The following is a 13,218-nucleotide window of genomic DNA, read 5'->3' as shown; positions in this document are numbered from 1 at the left end:
TATATTCCAAGGGTGAATTCAGGTCTATGATAGTATAACCCATTTGGCAATTTTCAGCTTTGCTTTTTAAATATGAACTACCAGCATTTTACCATTGTAACTATATTTAAGTATTCAGTTCTGTGGCATTAAGTACATTCACATTGTGGTGCAGCCATTACCACCATCCATCTCCAGAACTTTTCATCATCCTCCCCTGAAACTCTGTACCCATTAAATATAACTTTCCCCCCGGACTCCCACAGCCCCTGGCAACCACCATTCTATTTTCTGTCCCTATGAATTTGACCACTCGAGATCATATAATATTTGTACTTTTGTGCCTGGCTTATTTCACGTAGCATAATGTCTTCAAGGTTTATTCATGTTGTAGCAATCGTGTCAGAATTTCTTTCTTTTTTAAGGCCAAATAATATTTCATGATATTTATTTATTCTTACCTAAATAATAAAATTGTGTTTAACACAACAATATTTTATACTGATTCTGTTTAAAATTTTAAAATTAATTTAAATTCAATGTATATGGATTTAACCTGAAAATTTCTGCCATTTAAATATAGTGTTTAGTTAATTATCTAAAATAATTCTTGATGGGGTTTATCCCAGGAATGCAAGGATTCTTCAACATATGCAAATCAATCAATGTGGTAAACCATATTAACAAATTGAAGGAGAAAAACCATATGATCATCTCAATAGATGCAGAAAAAGCTTTTGACAAAATTCAACACCCATTTATGATAAAAACCCTCCAGAAAGTAGGCATAGAGGGAACTTACCTCAACATAATAAAGGCCATATATGACAAACCCACAGCCAACACCGTTCTCAGTGATGAAAAACTGAAACCATTTCCACTAAGATCAGGAACAAGACAAGGTTGTCCACTCTCACCACTATTATTCAACATAGTTTTGGAAGTTTTAGCCACAGCAGTCAGAGAAGAAAAAGAAATAAAAGGAGTCCAAATTGGAAAAGAAGAAGTAAAACTGTCACTGTTTGCAGATGACATGATACTATACATAGAGAATCCTAAAGATGCCACCAGAAAACTACTAGAGCTAATCAATGAATTTGGTAAAGTAGTAAGATACAACATTAATGCACAGAAATCTCTTGCATTCCTATACACTAATGATGAAAAATCTGAAAGAGAAATTAAGGAAACACTCCCATTTACCATTGCAACAAAAAGAATAAAATACCTAGGAATAAACCTACCTAAGGAGACAAAAGACCTGTATACAGTAAACTATAAGACACTGATGAAAGAAATTAAAGATGATACAGATGGAGAGATATACCATGTTCTTGGATTGGAAGAATCAACATTGTGAAAATGACTATACTACCCAAAACAATCTACAGATTCAGTGCAATCCTTATCAAACTACCAATGACATTTTTCACAGAACTAGAACAAAAAATTTCACAATTTGTATGAAAACACAAAAGACCCCGAATAGCCAAAGCAATCTTGAGAAAGAAAAACGGAGCTGGGGGAATCAGGCTTCCGACTTCAGACTATACTACAAAGCTACAGTAATCAAGACAGTATGGTACTGGCGCAAAAACAGAAATATAGATCAATGGAACAGGATAGGAGGCCCAGAGATAAACCCATGCACATATGGTCACCTTGTCTTTGATAAAGGAGCAAGAATATACAGTGGAGCAAAGACAGCCTCTTCAACAAGTGGTGCTGGGAAAACTGGACAGCTACATGTAAAAGAATGAAATTAGAACACTCCCTAATACCATACACAAAAACAAACTCATAATGGATTAAAGACCTAAATGTAAGGCCAGACACTATCAAACTCTTAGAGGAAAACATAGGCAGAACACTCTATAACATAAATCACAGCAAGATCCTTTTTGACCCACCTCCTAGAGAAATGGAAATAAAAACAAAAATAAACAAATGGGGCCTAATGAAAATTAAAAGCTTTTGCACAGCAAAGGAAAGCATAAACAAGACGAAAAGAGAACCCTCAGAATGGGAGGAAATATTTGCAAATGAAGCAACTGACAATCGATTAATCTCCAAAATTTACAAGCAGCTCATTTAGCTCAATATCAAAAAAACAAACAACCCAATCCAAAAATGAGCAGAAGACTTAAATAGACATTTCTCCAAAGAAGATATACAGATTGCCAACAAACACATGAAAGGATGCTCAATATCATTAATCATTAGAGAAATGCAAATCAAAACTACAATGAGGTATCACCTCACACTGGTCAGAATGGCCATCATCAAGAAATCTGCAAACAATAAATGCTGGAGAAAAGGTAACCCTCTTGCACTGTTGGTGGGAATGTAAACTGATACAGCCACTATGGAGAACAGTATGGAGGGTCCTTAAAAAAATAAAAATAGAAATACCATATGACCCAGCAATCCCACTACTGGGCATATACCCTGAGAAAACCATAATTCAAAAAGAGTCATGTACCACAATGTTCATTGCAGCTCTATTTACAGTAGCCAGGACATGGAAGCAACCTAAGTGTCCATCAACAGATGAATGGATAAAGAAGATGTGGCACATATATACAATGGAATATTATTCAGCCATAAAAAGAAACGAAATTGAGTTATTTGTAGTGAGGTGGATGGACTTAGAGTCTGTCACACAGAGTGAAGTAAGTCAGAAAGAGAAAAACAAATACCGTATGCTAATACATATATATGGAATCTAAAAAAAAAAAAGGTTCTGATGAACCTAGGGGCAGGACAGGAATAAAGACGCAGACATAAAGAATGGACTTGAGGACATGGGGAGGGGGAAGTGTAAGCTGGGATGAAGTGAGAGAGTGGCCTGGACTTATATATGCTACTAAATGTAAAATAGATACTAAGGGGAAGCAGCGGCATAGCACAGGGAGATCAGCTCAGTGCTTTGTGACCACCTAGAGGGGTGGGATAGGGAGGGTGGGAGGGAGATGCAAGAGGGAGGAGATATGGGGCTATATGTATATGTATAGCTGATTCACTTTGTTATAAAGCAGAAACTAACACATCATTGTAAAGCAATTATACTCCAATAAAGATGTTAAAAAAATAAAAATAAAATAATTCTTGATATATGGTTGGATTTAAGTCTTGTCATTTGTATTTTGTTCTATCTGTTCTTTATTCTTTTTTAAAAACTGTAAATGACTATTTTTGTTATTGTTTTATTTCCTCTATTATCTTTTTAACTCTATATCTTAGATAGTTTAGACTTTACAATATGCATCACATCACAGTCTAGCTTCAAATAATTTTATACCACTTCATCCATAACGTAAGGAGTGTTTTTCCATTTCCCATTTTTTGTAATATGTTTAACTTCTATGACTATTATAAACTTTGCTATGTAGTTTTTTTTTTGCTGTAAACAGTTATGACCTTTCAAAGAAATCAAGAAACAAAAGTGTCTTTTCTATCTGTTCACTTTTTTACCCTTCCTGGCACTCTTTGTTCTTTGAAGTAGACTCAAGTTTCCATCTATTATCAATTTTCTTCACCCAGAGTACTTCTTTAAGGTTTTTTTTGTAGTGCAGTTCTACTGACAGTGATTTCTCTTAGCATTTCCATGTCTAAATTTCTCTATTTTATCCTCACTTTTGTAAGATATTTTTATTTGACATAGATTTATGGGTTTATAGTCCTTCTCTTTTAGCACTTTAAATATATATTTCCATTAGCTTATGGTTTGCATTATTTCTGATGAGAAGTACACCACTATTTTTCTTGCTATTCCTCCAAGCATAATATATTTTTTCCCAGGATGCTTTTTTGATTTTTTAAATTCGTTATTCAGTTTTAGCAATTCGATTTGGATGTGAGTCTCTGGGTGGTTTTTTATGCTTTACTATTTGGGCTTTTGAGTTTGCCAAATTTCCTGAATTCACTTAGGTTTTTTTTTTTTTTCTTCTTCTTAATCTATGTGCTTATATTTTTCATTAAATTTGGAACATTTTCAACCATCATTTCTTATAATATTTTTGTCCCTATTTTGCCCTTTTTTCCTATTACTCCAAATATACATGTGTAATACCACTTAGTATAGTCCCACAGATCACTGAACCTTTTTTTCTTTTCTTCTTTATTCCCCTCTCTTCATTTTTTTAAACTCTGTACTGCAATGGATATTTTCTATTGACTGTTTTAATGTTCACTGATCTTTTCTTCTACAGTGTCTAATTGCTGTCATATCCTTTTAGTGAATTTTACATTTCAGATATTGTATTTTCAGTTTTAGAATTTTAATTTTTTATATAGTTTTCATTACTTTATTGTGATTCACTGTTTGTTCCATCATCATTTTTATATTTCTTTAAATTCCTGAACATATTAAAATTCCATCATCTCTGTAATTTCTGAGTCATTTTTCTATTGACTGAATTTTCTCCTAGTCAGAGTTAGATTTTCCTGGTTCTTCGTATGTCTAGTATTTTTTTATTGTATGCTGAACATTATGGTTACTACATTGTTAACTCTTTGGATTTTGTAGTCTTCATTTATAGCATTTTCTTCTGGCAGGCAGTTAATTTACTTTCACATCAGCTTGATCATTTTGAGACTTTTAAAGCTTTGTGAGCAGATGTTTAGAGTAGCCTTTACTCTAGGGCTAGATTAACCTTCATTGTAAGGTTTGGCCTTACTGTGGTCTCTACTTTGTGCTCAAGTTGTTCAGCAGGGTTTCTCCACTCAGTCTGGTCAGAGCTTGAACATCTTTCAACATTCAAGAGTATGTTGTTCAAGTAGTTCAGCTGATAGCTGAACTTTGATAGTAGCTATTTCTTTAGTGTTTGTTCTTTGCCTGGTTCTCTGAACTTTCTCCCTGCACAGTTTAGTATTTGGTCAAAAATCCAAAGGGATTACTGTGCATATTTCTGGTGATCCTTTTATGCACAGTTCCTTTCTCTCCAAATTTCACAAGTTCTAGCAGCCTCAGCAGGCCCAAATTACACTTTCTTCTTCCAGCTCAGAGACCACAGTGCTTTGTTTCATCTCTTTCCCTGCTCTGCCTCCATTCATAAACTTGAGACAGTTGCATGGCTCCTCTTATCTCCTCTCTCCTTCCCCTTTCTCAGGGATGGTAGTCCTGCATTGCCTATTGTCCAACATCTGAAAACTGTTATTTCATATAGTTTGTCCAGTTTTATTTTGTTTAGGGCAGAAAGGCCATAAAAGTTGTGGTCATTTGTTTCAAATCAGTATTTATATATTTTTGAATTGGTTATTCATTCACATAGTTCAGAAATCAAAATATATAAAAGGTATATATTGAGAAACTTTGCTTCCTTCCCTGTCCTAGCTACCCTGTTATGTACAACTCTTATAGTTAATTACATATTTGAGTTTCTTATATATCCTTCCAGTATTTCTTTATGCAGATACAAGCAAATATGAATATGTACTATTTTCTTCCTCTGTTCTTACACAAGCATAAGCATTCCATATACACTGTTGTTTGCTTTGTTTTTGTGTTTAATATTTTTATGCTGAAGACTTGTGATTATCAGTAAAGAAATTTGAATGTAAACCAGTTTAATCTGTGTGCAGATAATCTTTGCAGCAGCCTGTGGGCTTGTTTACTGAGTCACAGAGTAAAAAAACCTGTTTAATTTTGATAGATATTGTCAAATTGCCATCTAATGGGACACAGTTACCATTTACTTCCAAGTAACAATGTATGAGTGTTTCTTTCTCCACAGCCTTGCCACAGAATGTGCCATCCAACCTCTGGATTTTTACAAGTAGAAAAGAATTGTTTCTTATTACAGAGTTAATTTGCATTTCTTTTATTGTGAATGAAGTTAAGCATTCTTTAATAGGTTTAAGGTTCTTTTGTTTTTATTAGTTCTGTGAATTGCTTGTTTATATTTTGTTCTTGATTTATAGCACCTCTTTTATACAATATAGCAATGAGTCCTTTGTGATATCAGTTGCAGATATTTTTCTACTTTTTCTTTAACCATGTTTTTGCTTGTTTTATTTTGTTTTTGCCATGCATATCCAGTCATTTCTAGTCCATAGATAAATTATTTGAATCCTCTTAATTATTTGAATACTCTTTTTCACATACAGGCCACTTGACCGTTTTTTGTTGAACAAGTTTATTTTCAAAGCATTGCACACATTTCTCTCCAGCCCCCTTAAAATGTCAACACACATTAGAAACCAGTTTCTTTATTCACTCATTCATTCATTCCTTCAACAACCATTTGTTAAGGACCTATTAGGTACCAGGAACTGGGCATTTCTGTAGAATGCAAAGGAGGATTGTCTCCCATCCCTAATGGCTCAGTGTTACATGGGAGAGGCATGAAAGAACCATTTTAGATTATGTGTCAGTGCTATAGGAACACTGAGGAAAGCACTACCACAGTGGTAACGGGCAGAGGTCAAGGGTGGCTTTACATATATTACATATCCTTGAAAGCTAAGCAAAAAATTTTTACATGTTACAGAGCTGAATTGCATCATATTAAGAGCAAGGTTTTAGCTTTTTCTGATTTGAGCTTTTTTACATGATCTCACAGTTGTATGTTGAAACTAAATTTCTGTCATCCTGCTCAGTGTTATAAAACTTGGTTTTGTCTTTGTACCGACTTTTCTAAAATCATTTCTATTTCAGGTGGTTTAATATTAGCTGCTGATTACTCTCAACTTGAGCTGAGGATCTTGGCTCATTTATCCCACGATCATCGTCTCATTCAAGTACTAAACACTGGAGCTGATGTTTTCAGGAGTATTGCAGCTGAATGGAAGATGATTGAGCCAGAGTCTGTTGGGGATGATCTGAGGCAACAAGCAAAACAGGTGGTCTTTACTGAACATGTTTAACATAAATGAGGAGAATTTTTACGATTCAAAAAAAATTTTTTTAACTATCTCAGTCATTTGTGGTTGAGGAACGATTTCTCCCTCTTTGGATTTTTCACAACATTCATCTGAGCCTGTCTCATGGTATTCATATTTTCCTTTGTAGAGTCAATAGAAAGAATCAGGTAGACTTAGTCCGAGCCTACTTAGTTCTGGGAAATCTGTATGCATTAGTGGTAGATATTGTGGTGGTGGTGGTAGATATTGTGTGTGTGTGTGTGTGTGTGTGTGTATTTTTAAAATCTCTAGCCTGTAAGCACAGATATATTTATCTTTTTATATTCACACACATTGAGCCACGGTGCCTTTCATAGAAGGGTGCTCTCTGAATGTTTGTTGAAAAATAAATATTGCTGAGCTGTGGATTATAATCAATAACTATTAGCTTTTTAGTTATTTTAAGATTTATTTATTATTATTTTTTTAAATTAATTTATTTTATTTTTGGCTGTGTTGGGTCTTCGTTGCTGCTCACGGGCTTTCTCTAGTTGCGGTGAGCAGGGGCTACTCTTCATTGCGGTGTGCTGGCTTCTCATTGCAGTGGCTTCTCTTGTTGCGGAGCATGGGCTCTAGGCGCGCGGGCTTCAGTAGTTGCAGCACGCAGGCTCTGTAGTTGTGGCTCACGGGCTCTAGAGCGCAGGCTCGGTAGTTGTGGCGCACGGGCTTAGCTGCTCCGCGGCATGTGGGATCTTCACGGACTGGTGATTGAACCCGTGTCCCCTGTATTGGCAGGCAGATTCTTAACCACTGTGCCACCAGGGAAACCCAGCTTTTTAGTTTTTTGAGGCCATTGGTTAGCTAATCTGCCTGTGAAACTTCATACTGCCCTTGGACTTTTCACATGGGCCCATATTAGTTCCTACTTCTGGATGACTGTTGGGCACAGGGAAAATCAAAGGCCACATTCACACTGTTCCCTGGCCTAAATTAACACTGATACTTGCTTATCACATCACCTGTGGGAAATCTGATACCCTTTTCAAGAGAGCAGGATTGTTGGCTGAGGTAAAGTCACACCACCTCTAAGATCCTGCTTTACTAGTTTTACATTTACACTTCTTGTTACTCACAGCTGTGATTCTTGACTGGCTCATTAGGCATGAAACACTTCCTCTCACCACTGCCTGTTTAGCACCAACACTTGTTTCTTCCACTATTTAGAAAGCCAGCTTTGTCCTCTCTATTTAATCCTCTCAGATTAAATCCTGCAGTTAGCAAGAATCAAACCCTAAGTTAAATAGGTAATATTCCAATATTTAATCCTCGTAGTAAATACACGAAATAGGTTTTATTATTATTATTCCCATTTTACATAGGAGGAAACCAAGGCACAGAAAGTTAGTAGTTTGCTTAAGGTCATATAGCTATAAGTGGTGGAGCCAGGATAAGTTCAGAATGACAGAACTTAGACATTCTGACTCCATAATCTAAACGTTTATACACTGATGATAGCTGCCTCTATTTAATAAGTTCTTGCATGATTTAATAGTGTTTATGCTATACCAGTTTTTTTTTGTTGAATTGCCATGCACTGAACCATCTAATCTAGATCTCAGTCTTGCTGAGATATCAGCTAGCACTAAGTAATATCTGAATTAAGAAAAAAAAGTGTAAAAAGACCAAAAAGGAAAAGAAAACAGGAGTGAAAAAAATCCCTCTCAATGTAATTAAAAAAAAAATTATTTTGGAAAGTATTTTGGATTTTGATAATCATTTTTTGCAAGTTATCTTTTTAAATTTTATTTAACAATATTTATATAGATCTTGCTTTATGTCAGGTGGTATCCTACACCACACAGACACACACACACACACACGTGTGCGCACATACACACGTACATAAAATAACTCATCTAATCCTAACAAACTCATGATGTAGGTATTACTGTCCTCATTTTATAGTTGAAGAAACTGAGATACAAGGTAGATGGTGCAAGATAATACCTCTTGTAAATGGTGGAACTAGGATTTGAACCCGGGCAATACTTATTACTAAATCAGTTTCTTTATTGACCTATTTAGACCATTTTCCTCCACTACTCCCAAAATTTTCTCAAAAGTTTGTGTTTAACCCAAATGAATTCTGCAATTGTGGGATTTCAGGTGGCTGTGAGATGAAGAGGATATTTATTTCCAATGATGTCCTCCCTATTATGAAGCCATGTAGTCTACTCTTCCTGCTTTTTTAGTGCTATTCAAAGGTGAGGAGAGGAATGTTTGTAATGCTTCTCTTTCCTGACTCCTAGGCACTTCTTTAAGCAGCAGTTAATGAAGTATTAGGAGTAGAAAGCTTCTCTGAAGACTTCTGGATAAATGACAGTCAGAAATATTTCCTTTTAAACCACTAGGGTTATTTTCTTAACACACACAGACTCATATTCATTCATATTCTGTCCCTTCTTCTCTTTCTCCCCACACCTCAAAAAGTATTGCTAAAAGGCAGTAAAGGCGCTCACTGGATATCAGCTTCTATGGATCTAACCCACCAAAGCAAATCTAATCATTTCTTTGACTCACTATGAAAAGTTTACCAAATCTCAATCCTAATGAACTTTTTATGTTTGCATTTTATGTAGTTATGACCTATAATTTACTTACTGAGTGTGATGAGTCCCTTTCAGATTTGCTATGGAATCATTTATGGAATGGGAGCTAAATCTTTGGGAGAGCAGATGGGTATTAAAGAAAATGATGCTGCTTTTTACATTGACTCCTTCAAATCCAGATATACCGGTAAGGAAGCATTGAATGTTAATTATCTTCTAGATACTATTCTTCTCAACTCTCTTTCCATATTATATTTTTAAAAATTTGTGTTACAGAATTTTCTATTAACAGAAGTTTTCATCAAGCATTGTTGATTAAATAACGTCAACCTTACTTAGAGATGTGCTTTTTTCATAAAAGTAGGGACAGAAATGGAATAGCAAAATGAAGTTGATGTATATGCTACTGTGTCATTGTGAAAATCTTATAAAATCTAGGAATTGTCCTGTGCTTTAGGTTTACATAGCTTTATCTTGAAACAGTAAACCATTGAGTAAATGTACCAGAAACTGTGAGAGAAAAATTGCTTTTATAGAGCAGTTTGAATATCACCATTTTAAATTCCCTCTTCTTTTGGCAGTTTATTGAGGTAATTTGCACACAATAAAATTCACCTTTTTTAGTTGTATAGTTCTATGAATTTTGACAAATGCACGCAATCATACTGTCTACATTACAGCTGAGGTATGGAACCATCACCTCATCATCTCAAAGAGTTCCTTTATGCCCCTTTGTAATCAACCCTGTCCCCAGTCCCCAAAAAGAAAAACTTTTATTCACACATGACATGGTCTTGTACATAGAAAATCATGTGAATTCAACAAAAACAACTACTAGAACAAATAGCTAAATTTGGCACAGGTTCCCACCATACAAGGTCAGTTTGTAAAAATCAGTTTTTTGTTTTTTTGTTTTTTCCTTTTTTTGGCCATGCCAACATGGCATGCGGGATCATAGTTCCCGACCAGGGATGAAATCCATGCCCCCTGCAATGGAAGTGTGGTGTCTTAACCACTGGACCACCAGGGAAGTCTCTGAATCAGTTGTATTTTTATATACTAGCAATAAACAATTAGTGAATGAAGTAAAAATAAAACCATTTACAATAACATCAAAAAACATGAAATACTTGGGATAAATTTAACAGAGTATGTGCAAGACTTTATTGAAAACTCCAAAGCAGTCCTGAGAGAAATTGAAGAATACTTAAGTAAATGTGAGGTTTACCATGTTAATTTATTAGAAGGCACAATATTGTTATGATCACGGTTCTCTGTAAATTGTTCTATAGATTCAGTGCATTTCCAATCAAAATATCATTAGACTTTTGTGTCAAATTTGACAAGCTGATTCTAAATTTATATGGAAATTCAAAGGGCCTGGAATAACTAGAATAATTTTTTTGGGAAAAGTACAATGTTGATTACTTACACTCCTTGGTTTCAAAATTTATTATAAAACTACAGTAATCAAGATAGGTATAAGGGTAGATGCAGGGGACAATGAAACACAATAGAGCATCAGGAAATAGACCTATACGTATATGGTGAATTGATTTTCAACAAAGTTGCCATGGTAATTCAATGGAGGAAAGATGGTCATGTCAACAACTGGTGCTAGAACAACTGGATACCAGTATGGTAAAAAAATGAACTTCTACTTTTATCTCATACTATATTCAAAAATTAACTTGATATAAGCACGAACCTAAAAGTAAAAACTAGAACTATCAATCTTGCAGAAGAAAAGGGAGAGGAGCTTTATGACATTGAGGTAGGCAACAATTTCTTAGATGATAATAACACTGAATTAACCATAAAAAATAAATATTGATAAAAGACACCATTAAGAAAATATAAAGTCAAGCCACAGACTGAGAGGAAATATTTATAGTTCCTGTTATCTAACAAAGGACTTGCATCCAGAATATATAAAGAACTCTTAAACTCAATACTTAGAAAGTAAATCATGCAATAAAATAAAGTTCAAAAATTTGAACAGACACTTCACAAAAGAAAATATGTGAATAACTACATCAAGTGTTATCGTCATTTGTTCTCAGGGAAAAGCAAGTTAAAACCACAAAGAGATACCATTATAGAAACACTAGAATGCTAAAATTTAAAAACATTGTGTCTCTTTTACATTCCTGATTGGTTGTAAAATGGTACGACCACTTCGGAAGACAATATGGCTCTTTCATATAAAGTAAAACATACACTTAACTGTATGATTCTGCAATTCTACTATTGGATGGTTGCCCAAGAAAAATGAGAATATATTTCCAAAGAAAGACTTGTATGTGAATGTTATAGCAGTTTTATTCATAACAGCCAAAGACTGGAAATGTTAAACAACAAAACTCCTAGTGAGTAAATTAAAAAAAAATTTTCCCCAGTTTTATTGAGTTATAATTGACACACAGCACTTTATAAGTTTAAGGTGTACAGCATAATCATTTGACTTACATACATCATGAAATGATTACCACATAGATTTAGTGAGCATCCGTCATCTCATATTGATACAACATTAAAGAAATAGAAAAAAAAGATTTTTTCCTTGTGATGAGAACTCTTAGGATTTGCTCTCTTAACAGTTTTCATATATAACATTCAACAGTGTTAATTAGCTTTATCGTGTTGTACATTTCATTCCTAGTACTTATTTATCTTATAACTGGAAGTTTGTACCTTTTGACCACCATCACCCATTCCCTCTCCTCCCACTCCCCACCTCTGGTAGCCACAAATCTAATCTCTTTTTCTATGAGTTTGTTTTTGAAGTATATTTGAACTACAAACTATGTTAATTCCTGGTATACAACACAGTGATTTGATATTTCTATACATTTCAAAATGGTCACCATGGTAAGTCTAGTTGTCATCTGTCACCATACAAAGATATTACATAGTTATTGACTATATTCCCCACACTGTACATTTCATTCTTGTGACTCATGTGTATTGTAACTGAAAGTTTGTGCCTCTTAGTCTCCCTCACCTATTTTTCTCCTCCCCCCAACTCCCTCCCCTCTGGCAACCATCTGTTTGTTCTCTGTATCTATTACTCCATTTCTTTATCAACTGAGTAAATTTATTAAAGATCAAATTGGCTTTATTCAATGATTCATGAGTCGGGCAACATCCCATCTAGCACTAGAAAGGAGCTCCACTGAACTGTAGAAGAGGAAAGTTTTTTAAAAGCAGAAAGGGGGTAGGTGGATAAGGAAATATTAGCAAAGAATGCATTGTTTCAGGCAAGATCACTCTCCTAAGGGGAATGGAAGGGCCTATTGGGCAGATAACCTCACTAGTGCTGACCATGTAATACCAGGTTGACTGGTTAAAGGTTACATTCCTGGGTGTGTTGAGGCTGCAATTTGGTTAGGTATTAAGTCTTAGTTTGCTGACATAGGGTTTAGCACAAGTGACTCCATTTTGGCCCTGCTGTCTCCTTTTTAACAGGAACAAATATCTGTCAACAGGATTATGGATAAACAGATTTTGGTATATCTCTTCAATGGAATGCTACTTAGCAAGAGAAGGCAGACACAAGTGAGAACATACAGTGTAATTTATGAAATTCAAGAACATGAAAAAGATACAGTGTAATAAAGTAGATCCATTAGTGTTTGAGGTTGATAATGGGGAACTGACTGTGAAGGTGATTAAAATGTTTTGTATCTTGTAGTGGTTGTTAGAGGGGTGTATACGTTTGTTAAAATGCATCAAACTGTTCACCGGAAGTGGGTGCCTTTTATTGTATGTAAATTATATCTCAGCA

General features: G+C 34.8%; 1 protein-coding gene across 6 annotated transcripts in view; it reads left to right on the top strand.

Moving 5' to 3' along the window:
• The window catches only part of POLQ (DNA polymerase theta), a 112,481-nt gene that overhangs the window by 86,282 nt on the left and 12,981 nt on the right, over window positions 1-13,218 (top strand). For 4 of the 6 annotated variants that reach the window (XM_082394831.1, XM_082394830.1, XM_082394832.1 and 1 more), the window contains 2 exons: window positions 6,638-6,822; window positions 9,507-9,618. In XM_082394831.1, coding sequence (XP_082250957.1) covers window positions 6,638-6,822; window positions 9,507-9,618 — 297 coding nt within the window. The other 2 variants (XR_014245416.1, XM_082394833.1) reach the window with 2 other exon arrangements.

This window comes from Balaenoptera borealis (assembly GCF_965194805.1).
Source record: "Balaenoptera borealis genome assembly, chromosome: 5".
Taxonomy (NCBI): domain Eukaryota; kingdom Metazoa; phylum Chordata; class Mammalia; order Artiodactyla; family Balaenopteridae; genus Balaenoptera; species Balaenoptera borealis.
Note: the sequence above shows the minus strand (reverse complement) of the source record. Positions and strands in the feature narration are given on the sequence as shown.